The sequence below is a fragment of the Herpailurus yagouaroundi genome, unplaced genomic scaffold, assembly GCF_014898765.1.
Source record: "Herpailurus yagouaroundi ecotype Mexico unplaced genomic scaffold, PumYag 162, whole genome shotgun sequence".
Lineage (NCBI taxonomy): Eukaryota > Metazoa > Chordata > Mammalia > Carnivora > Felidae > Herpailurus > Herpailurus yagouaroundi.
The window spans coordinates 29,563,204-29,587,085 of record NW_024412403.1 but is presented as its reverse complement, the minus strand read 5'-3'; the positions used below and the strand labels follow the sequence as shown (position 1 = coordinate 29,587,085).

Sequence of the window (23,882 nt, the reverse complement as noted above, 5' to 3'; positions counted from 1 at the left end):
ATAGAAAATGTCTCTCTCTTTGGGGAAAAGTTCTGGCACATAAGATGCCATAATAGAAGATGTAGGTTCCCTAAGCTTGTGGCTGTCCTCCTGCGGTACCACGTACAGGCATTACTTGGCCCCTTTGTGTTGTCCTGTGAGAGCTGTGTACTCCTGCTATGCTGTTGCTATGAGCAATAGTTTGTTGTTGTTCCCCACCCCCCCGCCCTGCCACCTCTGAGCCAGAAGTCCTATGTCTTTAGTGAACATCCATAAAACTGTGGCAAGAAAACTTGTTAGCTTGCAAGTAGGGTAACGTCTCAGACCCTTCTAAGTTATTGACAAATATGATCTGAAAAATTTAACGTGTATTTTTATACATATATACATGTGTGATGTGGGGAGAGAAAAAGAGAAACTAAGAGGAAATGCTAATAGGGATAGGATTTTATGATTTTTGAGTTCCACTTCTTTTTGTTTGTCCATTTTTCTGCCACTGATATAAACATAAAAAAAAATCAATGTTTCATACAAATAACATAGGTATACTCTATTGTCAATGTGAATTATATCTCTTTTACAGTTGTAGTTTCAGTGCTTTCAAACTTAGTAATATAAAGTAGTTGTTAATGTCTCTATATTCTTTTACATCCTACCACTCTCCAGCATTTTATTTGTTACAAGGGTAGCTGATTTTATTGTGTTTTGTTGTGAGGCAGTATTACCATCAACAAACAACTTTAGAAATGAGTACTCAGAGTTAGTGGTGCTTGTAGTTGGTAGTAATACATAATACAATATGTTACTAGAGTGTATTACATAAAATAACTATATAAGCTACACATCATATATCTTCTTTGTTGTCTATCAAATTTATACGTGTTTTATATATGCATATGTTTCCAGTTCACATTTTAATTGGGCAAAACTTCCAGATAAAAATACTACTAATAGTGTTAACAGGTTACCTTACCTTGACTATGATTTCAACAAGAGTAGCTTGACTGTTGTATTATTAATTAAAATGAAAACTTTCCTTTTATTTGTAGTTTAATAAAGTTTTATTTTTTCCTCCCATTTTTTGAGATGAGTTTTAGGTTTTGTACTGGGTTGAAGAGTATCTCCCCAAGTCCACATCCATTCAAACCCTAAGAATGTGACATTATTTGAAAATTGGGTTTTTGCAGATGTAATTAGTTAAGATGAGGTCATGCTGGAGCTTTCCTTCCCTCAACTTCCATATCTAATAAGTGGCATGACCTAGTTCTACCTTCAGAATACTGGAGCTTAACCACTACATCCAACAAAACAAACACACAACAGCAACAAAAACATCATAGACCAAGCCACCATGATCACACAGCCTTCTTAGTGGTTTCTCTGCTTCCAAACTTACCTGCCTACCTAAGGTGCCCTTCCAGTAATGAAACACAGCCATTGTTATTCTCATGTGTGAATTATATTATTAATGGTTTCATATTATATTTAGAATATAATGCAAACTATTACCATGACCAAGAAGATGTTTAAAATCTGGCATCTGCCAATGTCATCATCCTCAACTCCTGCAATCATGCCTCTGGATTTCTAGACTCCCAGCTCCACTGGCCTTCTTCCTGTTTCTCCAACACACTTTCCTTCCTTGGGTCATTATACTTGCTATACCTTTGCTGCAAATGCTGTTCCCTAGATCCTTACATGGGTGGTTCTGCCTTATCCCCCAGGTCTCTTCCAGGGAGGCTTGCCCTGACCATTTCAACTAACTCAGTCCCTCTAGTATCACTCTCTTTTCACTGTTATTTTTTCTTACTGCCTTATCACTCTCTGAAATCATATTTTTGTTAATTTATTTAGTCTTTGTCTTACCCACTAAAAACTAAGCTTTCTAAGTTCAAGAACCTGCTCACTTTGCTCATAGCTGTGTTTCCAATAAAATGTCAGGCACATAATAAACATTCGGTGTATGTTTGGATGAATGAATAAATGGGTGAATGTTTATGTAAATGTATCTAATTTGCACATTCTGTAACACATCCTTCTAGAAGCACCACATAGTTTTTCTTGTTACCATCCATGGTATACCTACTCCATGTTTCAGAAAGTATATTGCTTAACTTTTGCTACATAACAAACCATCCCAACACAGTGCCTTGGTCTATTGCATTTCTTCAAGTCTGGGCCAATTCTACCAATCTTTCTGCTTGTGGTCAATCTGTTGAGTGGCAGTTGTTGGCTGAGGTGTATCATTTCTCCTCCATTCAGTGTCTCATCCTTCCAGCAGCTTAGCTTGAGCATTTTAACATGATGTCCCTGGGATCCAAGGGCAGGAAGTATTTGTCAGGTCTCAGGTTGGGTTACATTTACTATTGTCCCAGTGGGCAAAGTAAGACACATGTTCAAGCCCAGATTTAGGGTTTGAGGGTATTACATATGGGAATGACTAATAGGAGATTTGAACAAACTAGGCAATATTACAGAAACAATCTACCACAGGTGGAAAGCCACATAGCCTGTCTATATTAATTTCCAATCATATAATTTTCCTGGTTTTGTGGGATACTGATGACTAAAAAGTCAAATAATGGAAGAGAATCTGAAGAGTGGAAATTTTCTTGCTCTCAGAAAGTTACGGATTTCCAGTAGGTAAATGTCCATACACCTCTAGTTGGAAAGTGAAATGGAATCACAGTGCAATGGGTCACCTCTCTACCTGCCCAAAGGGGGCATAATGGGGATCAGCTCAATTATCTGCCTGAATGTCCCATTTGTGTGTGATTATTATAACTTCCTGCTGAAATTTGGAATATTATATTTAATTTCCCTATGCTGCAGATATTTTCAATCCTAGATTCTGTGTATTTCCTTGACTTGTTCAAATGAAAAGGAGGTAAGGGTGAATCTGGCACTACTGCTTGCCATCATCATAACCCTGAGGTGCTTTCCACATTTTTATTTATATTAAAATTGTGCCTATATTCAAATCTATAAATATTGGTCAAGTGTTACTTTTTTGTATAGATTTTAGGACAATATGATTGAAATAAGATAGTCCGTATCATCAGTAATTCATTATTTCATAGAAACTATATCTTGTGTTTCACAATGAAAGTTTTTCGGGGGTTGTGTCCTAGGCCATGTGGTTCTGAGAATACATTCCATTTAATCATTAAAATAAGATGTAATACTGATAAATTCTAATTCTCCTTCTCTCTCTCTCTCTCTCATCCCATACCCCCCTAACTTAAAAAAAGTTCTCTGCTAACAGTAAGCCCATTTTCCAAGTTATTCATTCTTCATTTACTTTGACAACCCTTATCTTGGAAACGTTCTCCATAGACATTTTCCCAATTAAACATGTCTCCTATCAATTGTTAAAGAGTAACACAAAATTAACAAGTATTGGAAAATAAAAAAAACTCTTTGATAACTTATGACAAGTACAACTGAAAAAGGTCCGGTGGTTTCAGAATCTATACCTTTCGCACACTTTGTTGTGTGTGTGTGTGTTTTTTTTTTTCCTTTTCCCAGGTAGTTATTTTTAATAGGCCTGAATTTTTATCATTCTTCTATGTGTTTAGAGTGTTAATGTTTTAATACTTCAGTGATACGTGTGAAAGAATTTTTAAAATTCAGCTCTAAACACAAAAATTATTCTTAAATACTCTGTTTTGACTAACATCATCTAATGTTAAAATCTGGTTTTACTACATTTACTACATTAGAAAAGAGCTTAAGGCATAGATAAGCTCAAATTTGCTGTACAGGAGAGCTCTGTGATCTCTAGCCAGAACCACTTGTAACATTTTGTTCTTCTAAATAGCTTGCAGTCAATGGTCACTGCCCACTCTTCCCAACTAAGCTAAAAAATATTTACTGCTTCATTTAATTTTGCATTTATCATTCAACAAATATTCATGGAACCCTTGAAACAGGTGAGTCAGTCATCTAAACCCTGAAAATACAAAGATGTATAATACAAAAATTTCCTACTCAGGAAAATCACATCTTTGTGACGGATATAGACAAGTAAGCAAAGAGTTAACATCCCAGGCTGTAACAGAGACATGAAATAGCATCTCTGGGAAACACAGGAGGAGGCAAAAGCAAAGGAAGGAGTCATTTGGGGAGATATGCAACAAGCTGACCATGGAAAAGGCCAATAAAAGGCCCAAGTGAGAAGGAAGTTATGAAGACAAACCTGAGTTAGGAATTGGAAGGTGCTATGGGGATCAAACAAGAAAGCTGGAAGACTATTCAACTGAATCCTAGAGAATCTGGGTGAATGATAAGTTGCTTTGAATCTTCATACGCTTTTACAATATTATGTTCCATTTAAAACACTTTAATCATGACTGCTAGCCTACATGCAAACACATTCTTCCATGTCCCTGTGAGAAATAATTCTACCCTTAGCCAAGAGCCTAGCATTCCAGAAACTTAAGTCGTGATACAGAAATCCAAATTCAATTCAACACCATCTGCATAACCAGCTGTTCACCTCCCATATTTCCTTCTTTTTTCATGTACCACATGTTCACGGGAAAAAAGAAATTATGAATGAAAATGTTTTCTGTGCTTTGAAGTCCTACATTTCATTATCCCAAAGTCATCCACTGATATTCTCTGAAAGTGTTGTTTATGCCACCCAGAGAAGCAGATTGTATTGTCTTGGGGCAGGAGTCAGGTATTTGGTAACTTTTAACAATGTCTTCATACTAAGATCCTAAAAGCACATGCCAGAAAACCAGTACATGTGCCTGGTGATTTGTTGGAATGGTTACAACCAGCAAGCCCCTTGGCAGTTGGCAGGCACTCACCAGCCCCATCACAATTTCTGAGTCAGGCTCTTCTTTTTGTCCTATGCGTCTTTCCCAGAGGATTTGAGCTCCTGTTCACACATCTATCCATTTATTCATCCACAAACATTCACATAATGCTTATTACATACTCGGTAGACAACAAAATACAACAAACAAATCTTTCAAGTATTGCCAATTGTTCAAAGGGTTTTTTTTTTTTTACTCTTTTATTCCCCTTAGTCACTGAAGGTAATAAAACTACCTAATGTATATGGTAGTTTTCAATATTAAATGAAACAGTGCAAGTCAAGGACTTCCTAAAATCACAGACTGGTGGGGCACCTAGGTGGCTCATTTGGTGGAGCAGGAGACTCTTTTATTTTAAGTTTATTTATTTATTTTGATAGGGAGAAAGAGAATTCCAAGCAGGCTCTGCACCATCAGCACAGAGCCCAACACAGGGCTTAAACTCACAAACTATGAGATCATGACCTGAGTCAAAATCAAGATTTGGACGCTTAACCAACTGAGCCACCCAGGTGCCCTGAGCATGAGACTCTTGATATCAAGGGCATGAGCTCAAGCTCCATGTTGGGTGTAGAAATTACTAAAAATCAATCAATCGATCAATCAATCACAGACTGTCCCATAGTAAGTATTCATTATGTATTTTTTTATTATTATAATAATGCAAAAAACAGGACTAATACATAGGCCATAAATTTTATGATTCACAACACCTTTATGAATAAAACTATTTCTAAGTATTCTTACATAATTTTGCCTTATCTATATTGACTACACACACACACACACATACACACACACAAATTAAACAATTATCCAATACATTAGAATGGTATTACAGCCGATGCAAATGATGCAATTTAGTTTTTTTAATGTGTAGTTTATTAAAACAAAATACAGTTTGCCGAGGATTATATTTACTCCTCATTTCAGTCAACCATTATTGGAACAAAGGTATGATTTGTTGCTTTGCTGGTGATTTTTTTAAATATAAAATTTATTATTCCATGGAAACACAAGAAGACACATCAATAAAATTGTAATATATTATTTAATTAGATAAATCCTAAAACTAACCTAAAGATAACCAAACTGCATTGTTGAAAGGACTTTGAAAGACAGGGTTGAGTCTGATTCTGTGATTCATGCCAAGTAAGCATCATGAAAGATAGAAATTAAACATCTTATCTCTGTTTCCTTTTCTATCTGTTCCAGAACAGCATGCCTTCAAAGCATCGTGGTGTAACATATTTTGTGCATAATTCTTATTTGTTCCTTTTGTTGTCCCTGATGATTGCTATAGAATACCTGTGCTTCACCATAATCCTCCAAAAAGCACATTTTTCCCCTTTTATTTTTGATCTATGATTTCCACAAATTTAAAAAAAAAAGTAGGATAAAAAATGCTGCTTAAGGACTATGAACTTGAGGTCAGAGGAGTCACAGCCTTCTTCCCTTCTCTGTTTTTATCTTTTAAAAAATGGGAATAATTAGAATCCTGGAAGATATTATAATATGGAAACCTATAAACATTTTATAAGCTTGTGTCTCCAAGTTATCCTTGGGAGAGTCTATCACCTGTGGCAAAGTGTTTTATTATAAAGGCTACAGGAGCCATGAAAATGCTATCAGTTTCTCTATTATCCAGAAACCCTAAGCAACTGGAATACTGTAACAGAATTTCTGGTCCTCATAATTTATCTGAAGTGCATTTATTGACATTTAATTTTAAATGTCATTCCCATCACAAACAGATCCAAAAGTTGCTGGGAATATCTGGCAAATTAATTAGAGAGGATTAGCAATTACATGAGGGTTTGTAGTTTTGTTTAAGACTGTGAGCAGACCCCTCAGAGACAGAGAGGAGCAAACAGGTGTCTCTGCAGACTTGAGTCAGAGGCCTGTGTGGTGAAGGCTGAGGCAAAACCTGAAGGCGCTGTTTTCAAAAAAGGACTATCAGCTGAGGTACAGGCTGCACTGATTAAATCCCTGGACAAAAAGTGAGGAGACTTCTACTTGTTTCTGCCTGGAACACTCATCTAGTACATCAAGAGTCTTCACACATCAATGTTTTCCAGATGGGCAACAAAAATGACCCCAATTAATCTTCAAATGGCTTATCAGGCAAAGGTCATCATTGTGGAGCTAATGAGTCATGGCAGGTATTATGGACTGAACTGTGCCTCCTGACCCCACTCCCTTCCACCACCACCCCCACTACCGCCAAATTCATATGCTGAAAGCCTAACCCTCAGCACCTCAGACTGTGACTATATTTGGAGTTGGGGGTCTGCAAAGAAGTGATTAAATTTAAATAAGTCCTTTAGGGTAGACCCTCATCCAACTGGACTGGTGTCTTCATAAGAGGAAATTCAGACACATGGAAGAGACATCAGGCACAGAACAAAGACCATGTGGGGAAACAGCAAGAAGACAGCCATCTGCATGTCAAGGAGAGAGGCCTCAGAATAAATGAAGCCTACTGACACCTGGATCTTAGACTTCCAGCCTCCATGCCTGTGAGAAAATAAATTTATGTTGTTTAAGTCACCCATTCTGTGGTATTTTGCTGTGGAAGCTGTAGCAAACTAATATAGCAGGAAGTCAAAACACACGGACTGTGACTGTAGTTGACATATTGGTTTATAAACACACATGAAACAAACCTTGGGAGTATTCAGACATAAGTGAGAGAGTGGAGGCCCAGGAATCCCTCAATGTGTTTATCAGCAGAAATAACGAGGTTAATCTCATAGGGTTTTTGTAAGGATTAAATGAATTGATATATGTGTTATTAAACTGTGTAACAATACAGGGATGTATGTAAGTGTTAACTATCAGTATTTTTATTATTATTTTCATTATGTATTTCTTATTATTATTATACTAATTTGAAAAGACACCAGTCAAAATATTGACTCAATCTTCACAAAAATTCTTAGGTGACTGAAACATGATGAAGTTTAGCTACTCAAGTTCACACCATCAGTAGGTGGACCCAAAGTCTGACCTTAAACATTACAGACCCATATATTACTGTGCTCCACAGAAATAAATTTATTTACAGTGCCAAATAAATCAAATATATCTCTAAATGCCAAATAGATCACTAAACACAAGGTGTATTTATGTTTACCAAATTTACATTAATCCGAGTGACTTCTCCAAGTGACAAATTTACAATTAAAAATACTTCTTTTATGACTGCAGTTTGACAAGTAGAAAATGATAGTTTAGACAGTGTATTGAAACAATAGGCTTCTCTTTTTTCTAAAGATATATTATCTATTAAGTAATTAAGGGAAACATTTAATGATAAACATTTGATTGAGGTAAACAGAGATAAATAGCTTTTAGAATATATTCAGAATGCTTTACTATATGCATTTTAACATTTTTCTATATTTTTTATTTTTAAATTTATTCAGGAAGTAGAAATATGTGAATCCCAGATTGAACAATGCCTTCATAAAGAAATGCTGATTACATTGTCCCCATTTACAAGTTCTTTAATCACAAACCAAATCCTGATGTGCATGTGCTTGGATTGAGAAATAATTCCTCATTTCCTTTAAGAACAAAATTATATATGCAAAGTGGTGGTCTGTGAAAAAGCAAGGGAGAGAGAGAATTAATTATTAATAAAAAGCAGCAAAGTTTATTTTTTTCTCATAAACATTAGAATATTCAATGCCTGTAATTAATTAGTTTTCCAAATGCAGGGACAAACCTATAGCATTCTTTCCATTCCATCTCACTTGGCTACACAGGGATGAAGTAGACACAATATTTATGAGAAAGAAAAAAACTGTGTTTCAAATTCTTCTCTCCTTGATGCGTCTTTGGGATACTAACTTTATATGGGAAATATTTTTGGATACTGAAATAGCTGAAGCCTGAACTCAACTCTTAGTGGCTGGGCCACTTTTTCTACTGGGAGAGCCACCATGAAAGAATGGAGCTTAACTGCATAGACAAATTCTGTCAAAATAATGTAATCATTCCTTTTTTCCACCTGCTAAAGTGGAAGTAATAATCACTAAAGAATTCTGTGTCTTGGAGAGACTGTGTATTTAGCATTTGAATATTTCTGAAAATTCAAATCACTGTGGTGAATCGAGCATCTTGTCTAGTTTTTATCTCCCATTAATGTCTTAAAAACTTTCAAAACAGGTAATCAAGGAGGATAAGAAAAGATAGGTTAAAGTTTAGGAAAGGAGCTAAAGAAAAGATGCATTGCTCTAATTCAAGATATACATTGCTCCCAATCTCCTTCTAGCTTGCTTGAGACACCACTGAACAAGTTTTTAAAATATTCAACAGCATTTTTAGTCAAGTTATTCATTTTTAGAAAAATCAATTTTCTATGCCTGCAAATTTGATTAAAATAATAAAATATAGACATATTCATTTTTAATTATAAAAACTGAAACAGAATACTAGAGTATCTTCTATTTGAATTAATAAAGGCACCTTGGAATTTTAATTTTAATGCTATAACAGTGAATATAAAATGATAATACTTCAATCATAAGAATTTTAGGTGTTAGCAAAAGTAGTTTTTTGTCACATTATCAGAGATCATCAACCTTCCTTCATTATTAAGAAATAGGTGTAGGAATGACTTTACCACTTCTCCAAACAAATGTATATATACTTGTGTCAATTCTTTACCTATGCCGCTATACCACTTATCCATTGAATGTGCCTTCACTGTCCTGGACCTCCCTGATCTACCTCATTTCTAAGTTGTCATAGTAGAACAAGTGTGTCATTAGACTTATTAATAGGCAAATTACCTCAACCATTAAGTAATTATTCTATTCACATATTTATAATATAAAGACAAGTGTGGTTTTACTTGTTTTCTACAATAAAATATCACAGTATGTTCAATCAGTAATATAATAAATGCATATTTTTGAATTAAATATTCTACATTTTACAAATCTTTGCAAGCATTACAAGTCAGCTGCGGCAGGTTTATAATACCTACCAAAAGTTAATTTTCATCAAAATGTATGAGAAAAACTAATTTTCTTTGTTTTTACATTGTGAAAAGCCTGTCTACTTCCTCTGCCAGGACTCTAATTTTGACATCATTTATTCTATGTTATTAGTTCCTACTCCCCAACCTATAAAATTTTTTAAAAACTATAATTTAGAAGAAAACTTGTGTTATATATTGAACTACCATGGGGAGATTATTATATGTTTACTTGTGTAGTTTTAAAAAGAACACTAAATATTGCATTTCAAATGCTTTACTTACCACAGATTAGTGAAATAAATACATTACTTTGATTATATAAAATAACAGAAGAAATCTAGTAATAGAAAACTCTAAAATTCAAACATAGTTCATTTTTTAAAAACTTAAATCCATGTATTATTCCAAATTACAAAAAATACACATACTTCCTTATTTTAAAAAGCTCCCTAGGGCCTTTGTACAATAAACCACCACATCCAAGCCTATCATACTGTTTTTAAAAGTTACTTAAGGTTCTCAGCATTAATTCAGGTGCCTGTTCCCACCTGCCAGATGGGAAAAGCCAGTATTTCACAGGTCACTGGGGAAGGCATATGAAGGTTCTTGCCTCAGTAGTGGGAGTAATTAACCCTAAACTACTCCAGGACTGCCTAATAAATCTTGAAAACAGGACCCGAAAAAAAAACAACCTGTTTATAAGAGCTTAAGTGCATCTTCAGAATAAACCTGAAGAATATTTATAGAAATATAAAAATATAGAGCACCCAACATAATAAAATACACAAACATCTATCATCTAATCAAGAATTACCAAACATGCAACGAAGCAGGAAAATGAACCCATATGAGGGTCACCAATTGGAACCAACCCAGAACAAAGCACAGATGTGAGAATCAGCAGGGGACATTAAAGGAGTTATTATAATTTTATTTCATATGTTCAAATAGTAAATAGAGGCATGAGAGACACAAAAAGATGCTAGTCAAACTTGCAGAGGTGAAAACTACAATATCTGGGATCAAAAATACCCTGGATGGGATTAATATCAGATTAAACATTGCTGAATAAAAGAATAGGAACTCAAAGACATAACAACAAAAGTATTCAAAATAAAATACATAGAGAAAATTAAATATAAAAATTAACAGAGCATCAGTGAGCTGTGGGATAACTTCAAGCAGCCTAATGAACTTGAAATTAGTGTCCCCAAAGGCACAGGAGAGAGGGGGACATGGAAAAATTGTATTTTAAAAACTAGTTTTGATTTTAGATGAAATTTGATGAAATCAATAAAACTATGGGTCCAAAAAAGGTTAACAAATACCAAACACAAGAGGTATGAAGAAAATTACAAGTAAGTCACATCATAATTAAACTGCTTAAAATCAATGGTAAGGTGATAATAAAACCAGCCAGTCGGGGGGGTGGGGGTGGGGAAGACATATTATATTTACAAGAACAAAGGAAGGATAGCAATAGATTTCTCATTAGGATCAATGCATAGTAGAACACAGTCCAGCAACATCTTTAACTAACTGAAATAAAAAAAAAAAAAAAAACCTGTCAAACTAGAAGTCTATACCCAGAGAAACTACTTTTCAAAATCAAGGCATCACAAAGAATTTTTCAGACACATAAAAGTTGAAAGAATTCACACCAGCAAACCCAGACTACCAAACCAAACCAAACCAACAATAAACCTTAAAGGAACTCTTTTAGTCCAAAGGTAAATTACACCAGATAAAAATATGCATCTGCATAACAGAAGCATATCAGAAATGGTAACTATGTGAATATATAAATACATAAGACTTTTCCTAATTATTGATATCTCCTTAATAGATTGACCCTTTAAACAAAAATGATATACTGTATTATGGAATTTTTAGCAGATATCCAAGCAATATGTCTGCCAACAACAGCACAAAAGCCAGGATGGGAGAAATGGAATTATACTACTCTCAGGTTCTCATGTTAAATGTGAAGTGATAAAATTCACTTGGAGGTAGACTCTGATAAATTAAGCATTATAATATGAACCCCAAAGAAACCACCAAAATAATGAAAGAGTTAATAACAATAATAATAAACCCAGAAAGGAAATAAAACATAATCCTAAAACTACTCAATTCATCCAAGAGAAGGCAGACAACGACAAAACTGGGAACAAAGAACAGATGGGACAAATAGAAAAGAAAATAATAAGATGATAATAATAAGATTTTAACTCAACCATATTAATAATAACATTAAACTAACTAATTTTTATACCCTCAATTAAATGGCAGAGGCCATCAACATCATGTGTCATTTGAGAAATCAAAATTAAAAACACAAATTAGTAGTGAGAAAATAAAAACCAAACAACAAAAAAACTTGATGATGCAGGAGAGCAAAGGAACTCTGCTAAGTGTTGACAGGATTGCAAAATGTACAGTCACTTTGGAAACCAGTCTGGCAGTTTCATATAAAGTTAAACATACACTTACAGTATGACCCAGCGATTTCACTGCTAGATATTTATCCAAGAGAAATGAAAACTTATGTTCACATAAAAACCTACATGCAAATATTTATGTTGGCTTTATTCATAGATAGATATCAAAAACTGTGAACAGACCATATGTCCTCAAACTGGTGAGTGGTTAAACGAACTGCGGTAGTCATCAATAACATTCCATTGATATAAGCAACAAAATGCATGAATTTGGAATGTTTGAAGCTGAATGAAAAAAGCCATATTTAAAAGGCTGTACATACTGTATGATTCCGTTTATATAATGATCTGGAAAAGAAAAAACTAGAGACAGTGGTTGCCAGAGAGTGGGAGTGGGTAGTGGGGTTGAAAATAAGGGGACAGCACAAGGCAGTCTTTGTCACTGATGGAAATGTCCTGTACCTTGAATGTGATGGTGGTGTATGACTCTATGAATTTATCAAAACTCATAGCACTATACACCAAAGAGTACATTTTACTGTTAGGTAAAAGTTTTAAAAGTAGATTTAGTCCCACTTTTCGCAGGAAGTCATCCCAGGTCACTTCCACTAGAAATATTCCTCTCAATCCCTAAGTTCAAAGGCCTCTCCTGGAAATGCCCTGAAGGAACGATGCTGTAGTCTCTATCAGAGTTTGTTACAGAGAGATAATTACTGGTTGAATGCATACACAGTATATCTGGGCCATACGGCGTCCCACTTTTAGAACTCACGTTCCCAATAATTTGGCAGTGCTAATTCTCATTAATTGCACATTATCTGTAGGGACAGATCTAAATAGGAAAAGCAACTAAACAGTTATGGCAATTATCTAGGTAATTAAACTTAAAGTATACATTTCATCCAAGCATCTGTTAGCACCCTCAACCAGCAGGGAATGCTGTGTTTTGCTAACCACCCACAAGTTTTTTTGTTTGTTTGTTTTTTGTTTTCTTTTTCCCTCATGAGTAGAAACAACTGTATCTAAATTGCATAAATTTGGTAAATTTTCATAGTCTATTCACTGTTTATATTCTACATAAAAGTTAAAATTACATGCATGCTTATTTTTTCTCTATAGCATATTCGATTACATTACCCTATTTTTACTGATTAACCAATGAATGAATTGTGTACAATATTTGCCGTATAAGAAAATAGGGATTGACATATAATAGTGGACACATCTGTCTGCTTTTACCATTTCTTTTTCCCTTATGGGTGACTTAGAAAAGAGAAATGCATGGAAAAAGTCACAACTCTCTACGGCTCGCCAACAATCTGTATGAAGGTGTGAACATCATGTGCTAAGGTGCAAGATTTGAAACTGTTCCTCATCCTTGATGTTCCTTCTATGAATGTAAAACAAGGAAAATTGTTTACCGTGCAGATAGTTGTCTCTGCACAGAAAATCAGTATCTATGATAAGCAAGCACTGGGGGGGGGGGGGGGCCAAAACAAAAGACTCAACAAAACAGGAAAGACCAATTTGAATGTTCCACAAAAGACAGAATATAATGGCAGCCATTAACTTACATTTTGGAAGAAAAAATTGCTTCTAATCAGGCCCAAGGTACTGCACAACCCCAAGTACATTATGTTCACATTGTTATCTATGTAAACAGTGATTCTCACAAAGCTACTGCAGTGAATAAGCTGCATGATTCTACACAGAAAGCCTGCTTATAATTTAACGTAAATAATCAGAGTCAGGGGCGTTTGCATGGCTCATTTGGTTAGGCATCTGACTGTTGGTTACCACTGAGGCCACGATCTCACAGTGTGTGGATTCAAGCCCCGCTGTCAGCACAGAGCCAGCTTGGGATTCTCTCTCTCCCCACCCCTGTCTCTTGGCCCCTCCCCTGCTCATTGTCTCTCTCTTTCTCTCTCTCTCTCAAAATATATAAACTTAAAAACAATAATTAGATTCATGATTCAGTTATAACATGTGTGATTATTAGTAAGCATGACAAAATATTAACAGTGATATCTCTTAGTTGTAACATTATATTTGAATTGTCTGAATACTCCATAATGGAAATAATTCACTACATTAATTAATGAAAAAAATGTTTATTCCTATAAAAATAACAGCAACTAAAACAAAAGAAAACAAGAACATTAAAAACCCAAGAAAAGCCAGGCTTCAAATCATTGCAAAGTCACTTCTAGGTTTAAAAAACCTTAGATGTGTTATACAAAACCCCTCAGTTTCTGTTCCTTTACTAATAAAACAAAGAAAATACCTACCTCAGAAAGGTGTTGCAAAGATCACAAAAATAGTGTCTGGGATGTAGTAGATCTAAACAAATTTAGCCACTATTATTCATCTTGAAAGCAGCTTACTAACAGAAAAAAGAAAACTTTGGGATATCTCTTTCATGTCTACCTCTTCAAAGAAGTCATCTTTCCTTGGTACATAAGAATTTTCCTTTAAATGGTATACATCATACAAAACATGCACCTAAAAAATCCCTTTCATGTGTGCTAGTTCCCTAAAAAAGAAGGTTAAATTACATTTAGGGCAAATAATTTGGACAGTAAGTTCTACTTTATGAGATGAAATTGGAATCAATGCGAGTTTTCTTCTCTGAAGTTCTTAATCAATAGTCTCAGAGTCTTCCTATGTCCCCAACAAAGCCACTAGGTGAAGATGCTGATCACAGCATTATCAGAGAGGATAGTGTGGGAAAGCGAATACAGAGTTTGTGTAGGAAGTTTCAAAAGGACTACAAAAGGAAAGTTTTACAAGAAGGTAGAAGGATGTATATATGGAGAATGAGACAGTTTCATAAAAATATTGGGAATGAGGCATTTTAAGGATGAATTGCTTTAGAAAGACAAACAGATCTCTTTCATGTAATTATTGGCTTGGTCAATCTTTTGCTTTAGCTGTGTATTTACAGGTTAAATGAGGTATAAGAGAAGTTACATTAGGGACCAACAAGAGAATAGAAGAAAAATGAGAAAAAAGGGATTGCTTTAATTGACCATCTATTATCATCCAAATATAAACTTTATTTATATTCTGCCACTGAAAATATTTAGAGCAAATTAAATCACAAGACAAATATACAAAAAAACAACTGTTTTATGAACAGTAAGGATTGACTGAAAATATATTTGTTTGTTATATATTTATATAAGGTACTTTTAATTCAATGTTGTTAAGATTTGTATTGCTTACTGGATATTTGTGTAATAACTATAACTGCACCTAACAGCATAGTGAAAATATATGTGTTGTACCTTTTATGATTACAACTTGAAAACCCTGATTATGTTGTCCAGTTTTACAATTGCAAATTGGAATTATGTCATCATAACTTTTAAGCAAATTAAAGAGAACCACTTATTTCAATTATCAAATATTTTAAAAATCCTTATATAACTGCAAGAGAATTTTAATCTAAAACAATGTTAGGAGAATATGAATAAAACTATCTTGTCCCTTAATAATTAAAAAACTGAATTTCTAAAAATATTTAGGTATAACATTTTTGTTCAATAATGACTGTAATAGTATATAATATGAGAGTTTGGGTGCCTGGGTGGCTCAGTCAGTTGAGCATCCAACTCTTGATTCCGACTCAGCTCATGATCCCAGGGTTGTGGGATCGAGCCCCACATAGGGCTCTGAACTGAGCATGGAGCCTGTTTAAGATTTTCTCTGTCTCTCTCTCTCTCTCTCTCTCTCCCCCCCTGCCGCCTCCCCTGCTGTCTTGTTCTCTCTCAAAGAAAATAATAGAAAAGAAAGAAAAGAAAGGAAAGAAAAGAAAAGCTCACTTCCGGTCGTCCTAAAACTACTTAATTCTCTCTTCCTCTGCCCCTCTCCCCCACTCTCTTGCTCTCTCAAAGAAAAGAAAAGAAAAGAAAAGAAAAGAAAAGAAAAGAAAGGAAAGGAAAGGAAAGGAAAGGAAAGGAAAGGAAAGGAAAGGAAAGGAAAGGAAAGGAAAGGAAAGGAAAGGAAAGGAAAAGAAGGGAAAGAAGGGAAAGAAGGAAAAGGAAAGGAAAGGGAAAAGAAAAAGCTCATTTCCAGTCATCCTAAAACTACTTAATTCTCTCTTCCTCTGCCCCTTTTCCCCACTCTCTTGCTCTCTCAAAGAAAAGAACAGAAAAGAACAGAAAGGAAAAAGCTCATTTCCAGTCATCCTAAAGCTACTTAATTCTTATATGAGGTGTAGCTTACATTACATATAGAAACACTATATGCATGCACTACTCACATAGTTGACATAGTTTTGGAGTTTCTGACCCATATCACCTCTCAAAATTACAGTGACCTAGAGAACATCATTTGGGGACATAGGAAAAAGTGGGGTGTGGATATTGAAGATGGAAGACAGGTTTCAAGAAGGATGAACAAATTTTGGGAAAATGTAAAATGAGTTATGTCAAAATTGCTACCTGTAAACACCCTTCAGAGTTCTAGAGTTCCAATCCTCATATTTCCCCAAAGTACTGCACAGGTCGGCTTTCAGCCAGGCAATTTCAAAGACACAAATGCAAGGTTGAAGACTTTAGCACAAATAATGTAACTGTAAATGGGTTTTCTAAGATTACTCTTTAAGTTGAAGACAGTACTGTTGCCTTTTCCTAACTAAATACTCTCATTAAATTTAAGTTCCATGTATAGTCTTTTCAAAAGAATCTTGAAACCATTCAGCTAAATGCAATACTAAATAACTAGAGAAGTATCAGGAAGTAAGTAAAGCATTCAGGCAAAAGCTACAAAATTATTGATCAAAATATTTAATTAATTTGAAAAAGGACAAAATATCTAACTGTATTTATAAGCCCTCCAAGATATATTGGAGGAAATTATTTGAGGAGTTACTACAATGTTCAATCTCAAGTTGTTTTACAGGCAAAATATTACATTGTAGCCATCCAGAACAATAAATATAACCACTTAAAAAACCTAACTTACCCCCAAATTGTTTAAAGTATCTTGAAAAATCTGAATTTGCGTACTCCCACTTAAATATTCATTTTTTGTCTTCATTCACAGGTTAATTGCATCTGGCAAACAAATTTTGATTTTTTTTTTTTTTTGTTAAACCAGTATTTAACTTTAGTAGGATACATTACAAGCCAATGTACTTTCAATTAATGTTTTGCTCGATTTATCAAAATATTTTCAGTTTTTCTGTAGTGTCGTGTTATTTTTGCCACCAAGCATCTATCCCCTTTCAGGTAATATAATCTTCTTTGATAATATTACCTTTATCATTCTTTTTTTTTTTATGAAATTTATTGTCAAATTGGTTTCCATACAACACCCAGTGCTCATCCCAGAAGATGCCCTCCTCAATACCCATCACCCCCCCTCTCCTGCCTCCCACCCCCCATCAACCCTCAGTTTGTTCTCAGTTTTTAACAGTTTCTTATGCTTTGGCTCTCTCCCACTCTAACCTCCTCTTTTTTTTTTTTTTTCCTTCCCCTCCCCCATGGGTTCCTGTTAAGTTTCTCAGGATCCACATAAGAGTGAAACCATATGGTATCTGTCTTTCTCTGTATGGCTTATTTCACTTAGCATCACACTCTCCAGTTCCATCCACGTTGCTACAAAAGGCCATATTTCATTTTTTCTCATTGCCACATAGTATTCCATTGTGTATATAAACCACAATTTCTTTATCCATTCATCGACAGGAAACCATCAAAACCTTAGAGGAGAAAGCAGGAAAAGACCTCTCTGACCTCAGCCGTAGCAATCTCTTACTCGACACATACCTTTATCATTCTTTATCCCACTCTCAATATATAAACTTTGATTAAATTTGATTCCATCTTGTTTCAGAGTAAGCATAAACCAAAGGACTTATTTCCTTGGCCAATCAGAAGAATCTTTTTCCTTGACCACAGTGTAAGGTTCAAAAGTATGTACTTGCCCAAAGTCACTGAGATGCAAGGAGACCTTAAAACCTTTTCTCCACCCATCCTCATGGGATTAGAACTTGGAATCAAGTAGCAGCCAAATTGGTATTATACAGACAGAGTATGAAGCAATGTGAATGGTAAAGCCAAGAGCTAGCACAGAACTGTTATTGAATGCAGCCAAACCAGGAGCTATATCTTCCATGGGATTTTCAGATATGTCTGGCTACATGACCCTTTTATCTTTAGGGACTTGCAGTTGGATTTTCTGTCTTTTGTAGTAGGGAATTTGCTTGTTTGTATTATCTGCTATACAACATTGTGCCTATAGTAAACAGTATTGTATTGTGCACTTAAAATTTGTTGAATGTAAATCTCATGTTAAGAGCTCTTACCACGCAACAATAAAAAAAAAAAAAACAATAGACAACTGAGGGGGTGGTGACAGTTTGCCTTTTGCTTCATGTGAACTCTGAGCAGCAGGGATAAGGTCTTTAATGAATAAGCCATTTGGTGAAACAGGTAAGGGGGAAGCACTTGGCAGAATGTCCACAGCTATTAGAAAGTATATTTGTTTACATCTTCATTACATATTGTTTATACAACAAAAGAAAAATAAAACATAAAATAAAAAGCTCAGATCATTTTTGTAGTTTGTACATTTTTCTCTTTTGTGTCCTTGTCCGTTTATCCTCATAATATATTCATCCTTTTATTATTGATTTGTAAGATATCTTTTTAAATTAATTATTTTTTCACCTTTATTGAGGTATAACTGACATATAACACTGCGTAAGTTCGAGGTATACAACATGTTGATTAGATACACTTATATATTACAAAACAATTACCACCATTACCATTTTTTTTGTAGACAACTTAAGATTTACTTGTAGCAACTCTCAAGCATATGATACAGTACTGTTAACTATAATCACTACATTATACATTATAACCCCAGAACTTATTCATCTTATAACTGGAAATTTGTATTTTTTTACCAATATCTTACCTTTTTATCTGCCCCTTAGGCCCAGGTAACCACCATTCAAGTGTCTATTTCTATGAGTTGGGCTTTTTTAGATTCCACACACAAGTGAAACAGTATTTATGCTTCCCTGATTTATATCACTTAATATAATGTCCTCAAGGTCTGTGCATATTGTCACAAACTGCAGCATGTCCTTCTTTCTTCTTTCCTCTATGATGAATAACATTCATACGCATATGCACACATACATATGGTGATCCATTCATCCATTTGATGGACACGTCAGTTGCTACATTTAATCTTCCACTCTATGAAGATTTCTTTGAATACTTGCAGAATTCTATCTTTTTTAAAAAAGTTTATTTATGTATTTATTTTGAGAGAGAGAGAGAGAGAGAGAGAGAGAGAGAGAGAGAGTATCCTAAGCAGGTTCCATGCTGTCAGTGCAGAGCCCGATGAGGGGTTCAATCTCACAAACCATGAGATTAAGACCTGAGCCGAAATCAAGAGGCATACACTTAACAGACTGAGCCACCCAGGTGCCCCACAGAATTCTATCTTTTAAATTTTTTTTTATGTTTATTTTTGAGACAGAGACAGAGCATAACTGGGGGAGGGCAGAGATACAGGGAGACACAGAATCTGAAGCAGGCTCCAGGCTCTGAGTTGTCAGCACAGAGCCTGATGTGGGGCTTGGTCTCATGGACTGTGAGATCATGAACTGAGTCAAAGTTGGACACTTAACCGACTAAGCCACCCAGGCACCCCCAGAATTCTCTCTTTATCACCAAATTTTAAAAAATAAAATATATAAGAGCGAGTCTAAAGATTGATCTCTTTTAGATTCTGGTTCTTAGTTTACTCTATCAATTTGCGATCTGTATCTTCTTCTGAAGACAGTTTTCTTGTATCACATCTACACTTAGTTCTTCTGTTGTGTCTCCTCTTCAACAACACCAGATAGCTACATTTTGCATTTCAATTATTTTTTCCCAACAATTGTTCCTCAATCTTTTATATTATGTATATCACCTTATTCTGTAAATTATTATAAAATGAGTTTTTTACATTAGTGATCAATTCTATTTTTTATTTTTAATGTTGATACTAAACTTGATACTGTCTTTAGTTTAACTGTGAGCTCACTCTGCATCATAGTCAGCTGTTTCATAATCACAAACAAGTGCTCTTCTCTTGTTCTTTAATGAATTACTGTTTTCTTAAATATTATTAAGAACACCAAGCAATGATTTGTATAATTTCCATCTATTTCCTATAATAAATCTTTTAAAGGGTCAACCTTATTTCTAAATCTTGATTGTTAGATCTTTTTTTCTATGTTGCTTATGCTGAAATAGGCAGCATTTTGTTGTTGTCATTGTCACTGTTGTTGTTATCGTTTTTTGTGTTTTTCCTCTTCACTTTTGCTTAAATGATAAAAGCAGTATACAGTCCTATCATTTGCCCATATAAACAAAGAGTGGATTATTCTTAGTTCCTGTTATTGTCCTTGTGTATGTAATTAAATTTCTCTTTCTCATCTTGAGCTTCTGTGCTATTTTATGTATAAAGGTTCTAGCTAATACCTGGTGTCTGGCCAAAGCTTACATTATATGCTTCTAGACTGAAGAGAAAATTTTTTTTCTTTTTCCAGTTGTGATATATAGGGAAAAGACTTTATTCAAGGACAATATGAATTCTTTACACTTAAGTACCAGACAGAAGGTATAAAACTACAACCTCTAAACTTCTCTGTTCATACCTTCCTTAAGCTCAGAGGAGTATTAATGGGGGAAATTAGGAGGCTATGATGGTGCAACAAGTTTGGTCCCTTTAAAACCTAACTTTTGGAAACACAAGTATAGTCTGAATTCTTATGTTTACCAGAATATTTCCATGTTTAAGATAATAAATACAGAGATCAGTTGAAGATTACAAATCTTGAGACTAGTCCTTTAAACATTACCCCCTAATGTGTGTGTGTGTGTGTGTGTGTGTGTGTGTGTGTGTGTGTATGTGTGTGTGTGTGTGTGTGTGTCTGTCTGTCTGTCTCTCACTCTCTCTCTCTCTGTCTTTGGTATACTCTGGCAGGGAATAATATTGCTAATATTTCTAGCTGAAAATTTCAAATATTTTGGTATTTTTGGTAGGTATTTCAATCAAAGGCAAAGAAAAGTAGAATAACCCTGAGATTTTTTCCACTATAATGACATCTTAATTATTGACTTTTGAGTGACTAAATATTCTCATACCAAAAGTTACAAAATAATTTACACTTCAAACAATCCAGTTTTCTTCTGTTAATATAGACCTCATCTAAATTCATGTTCTTGTCATTTATTATTTTTATTCTCCAAAACTTCTTATTTACTCTGTTCAACATTCATATAAAGGTAACTAGAGAATCAAATATACAAATACAGAAAAATAAAGAGAAATAAAAAGAAAGATCTACAGTCAACTAAAGAAGAGTGATTTCTAGCAATTCACAAACCCATTGCTATTGACTCTCAGTTGGCACTCACAGTTGGAACAACTCAATCTCACATATCCAAATTGACAGATGGTCAACTCATTAAAGGGGTCTTAGTGATTCTTAATGTTTTCACAGAGGTGTTTCTGTGGGAATATGAATTCTGTCATGGTGAACATGTACATCAATATCATGGGCACAAGGATAGTAGGAAAACCTCTTCAGTTGTGAGAACATGGAACTAAGAAAAGCATATTAAATGGGCAAAGAAAAATACTGCTACAGTCTATCATCTTCAAATATCCCCATCAAGTCAGGATAGTATCACATTTTTGTGTAATGGAGATATTTGTGATGTAACAGAGAAACCAAGGCATAGGAGTCAGACTTTCCTCTGCTGTTATTGTATATATGCTAGAGCTTCACTGATGTCAATATATTCCTAGGGTTGAATCTCTATGATGCCTAGACTCTGATATATAATAGATAAAAATGGATTTTTTTCTCTTCCCAAATAAAAATAAAGAGAAAAATCATTGAAAGTCCTGATGACTTCTATCTTCTATGATGATATGCTTCGTGATAGAGTTTTCAGCCATTGAACCCCATCTAAAGAATTGTGCAAAAGGAATCTCAACCAATCTATAAATATATATGTATATGTAAGAAATTATTGATCAACTTCTAAGGCAGATATTTGTCTCACATTTTTCATTTTTATCGTTTCTAATGAAATGATTGTGTTTTTTACTTTGCCTAGGTAATGTGACTCCAAACTAAACTTCACTCAAACTAATTTTCATTTAAAAAGTGCATTTTGCACCTTTTAGATATTCTAATATTTGTGTAAAATATAATCTGAAATACACAATAAACATATATCTGAACACATGAATTCTTAAGCCATTTCTTAGCATACTGATATTTTCAAGTTTAAAAGATAATATACTGAAATCAAAATTTAGTTTTCTTACCTTTCTGGATAGGTAAGTGATTGTACCATGACTCGGTGGATGTTGTAATTACATTGGAAACATTGCCAATTTGAGCTCTGAAAATATCCCAAACCAATGCCTGAAATATTTACAACATCATTTGAAAACTGAGCAAGAATCTTGACTTCTTGAAGTTGATAAAATGATCTGTTCTTCCTAAACAGAAAATTTAATATGCTTACCATATTAGTAATTTAAAATTTAATTTAACTCTAAAGTCAATATAATCTTAATGTAGTATAGAAACAACAATCTTAAAGGAAAAAAAGCCAAAACATATTTGTGAAGTATTTATTAAAATAAATGAAAACAAAATAAAATAATAATATAGGTATCCTCATACAAAATTATTTGGGGACACTTTTTGAGAAAAAAGTGGGGCATCTTGTCTTTCTGACTTTGTGTCTAGATTGTACATTTGTCTAAGATTACAGGAGTCATTTTATGCTTCCTGTTTTAGACACCGTAACAACTATTACAGTTCCCTGAATGGACAGGATACTCAAATAATAATTCTTAATTGATCTGTGCCATTTTGTCAAATATTTGTGAATTATTACAAAAGCTTCAGATTCAAAAGGAAAAAAATTAATGTAGAATTTAATAAGTACAATGTCCTGAGCATTTACAGAGTACCCAGAACTATAATGAAGCTTGACATGCTTGACCTTATCTAACTATCTTGACAACTCCATTTACTAGGTACTATTAGTATTGCCGATTACAGATGAGAAAACTGAATATCAGAGCATACAAATGACTTTCCAAAGCTAGTGAATGCAAAACAAACACAGCCACGTCAATGCTCTTCTTCATCACTCTACTCAAATTCCTCACCCCTATGTGCCAGAAACATAGGGGGGCCTGGAGTCAGATCAATATGGATCTGCTTGACTACAAAGGAAACTCCAAAGAAGGTGAAGAAGGAGGAGGAGGAGCAGGATAAGTAAGAGAAGGAGGAAAGAAAGGGAGGGAGAGTAGGAGGAAGGTGGAGGAGGGGGAAGAGGAAAGGAGGAAGGAAGGAAAGAGAAAAGAGGAGAGAGCAAAAAAAAAAAATCAAAAAATCTGTCGTGGTAATTTCCTCCTTCAAGGTCACAATGATTTGCTTGAGCAAAGGCAACAATCATACGTAAAACAACTGAGAAGCAACAGTGGTGTCTCCAGCTCTTGTGCCATCTTATATTTATCCCTGCTCTTTCCTGCTTTTGATTCTTCGAAACAGCTGGGCTCCAAAAAGGTTGTCATTACTCTCCTCAAAGCCCATATCTA

General features: G+C 34.5%; 1 protein-coding gene across 10 annotated transcripts in view; it reads right to left on the bottom strand.

Annotated features, from left to right (window-relative positions):
• Nucleotides 1-7,838: 7,838 nt before the first annotated feature.
• LIPI (lipase I) overlaps nt 7,839-23,882 on the bottom strand; it is a 72,734-nt gene continuing 56,690 nt past the window's right edge. For 7 of the 10 annotated variants that reach the window (XM_040484177.1, XM_040484180.1, XM_040484182.1 and 4 more), the window contains 2 exons: nt 22,593-22,769; nt 7,839-8,409 (listed from right to left, as the gene is read on the bottom strand). In XM_040484177.1, the coding sequence (XP_040340111.1) occupies nt 8,319-8,409; nt 22,593-22,769 (268 nt within the window). In that variant the 3' untranslated portion in view covers nt 7,839-8,318. Of the gene's footprint in view, nt 8,410-14,663; nt 14,770-22,592; nt 22,770-23,882 lie in introns of those variants that run through there. The other 3 variants (XR_005793227.1, XM_040484183.1, XM_040484184.1) reach the window with 3 other exon arrangements.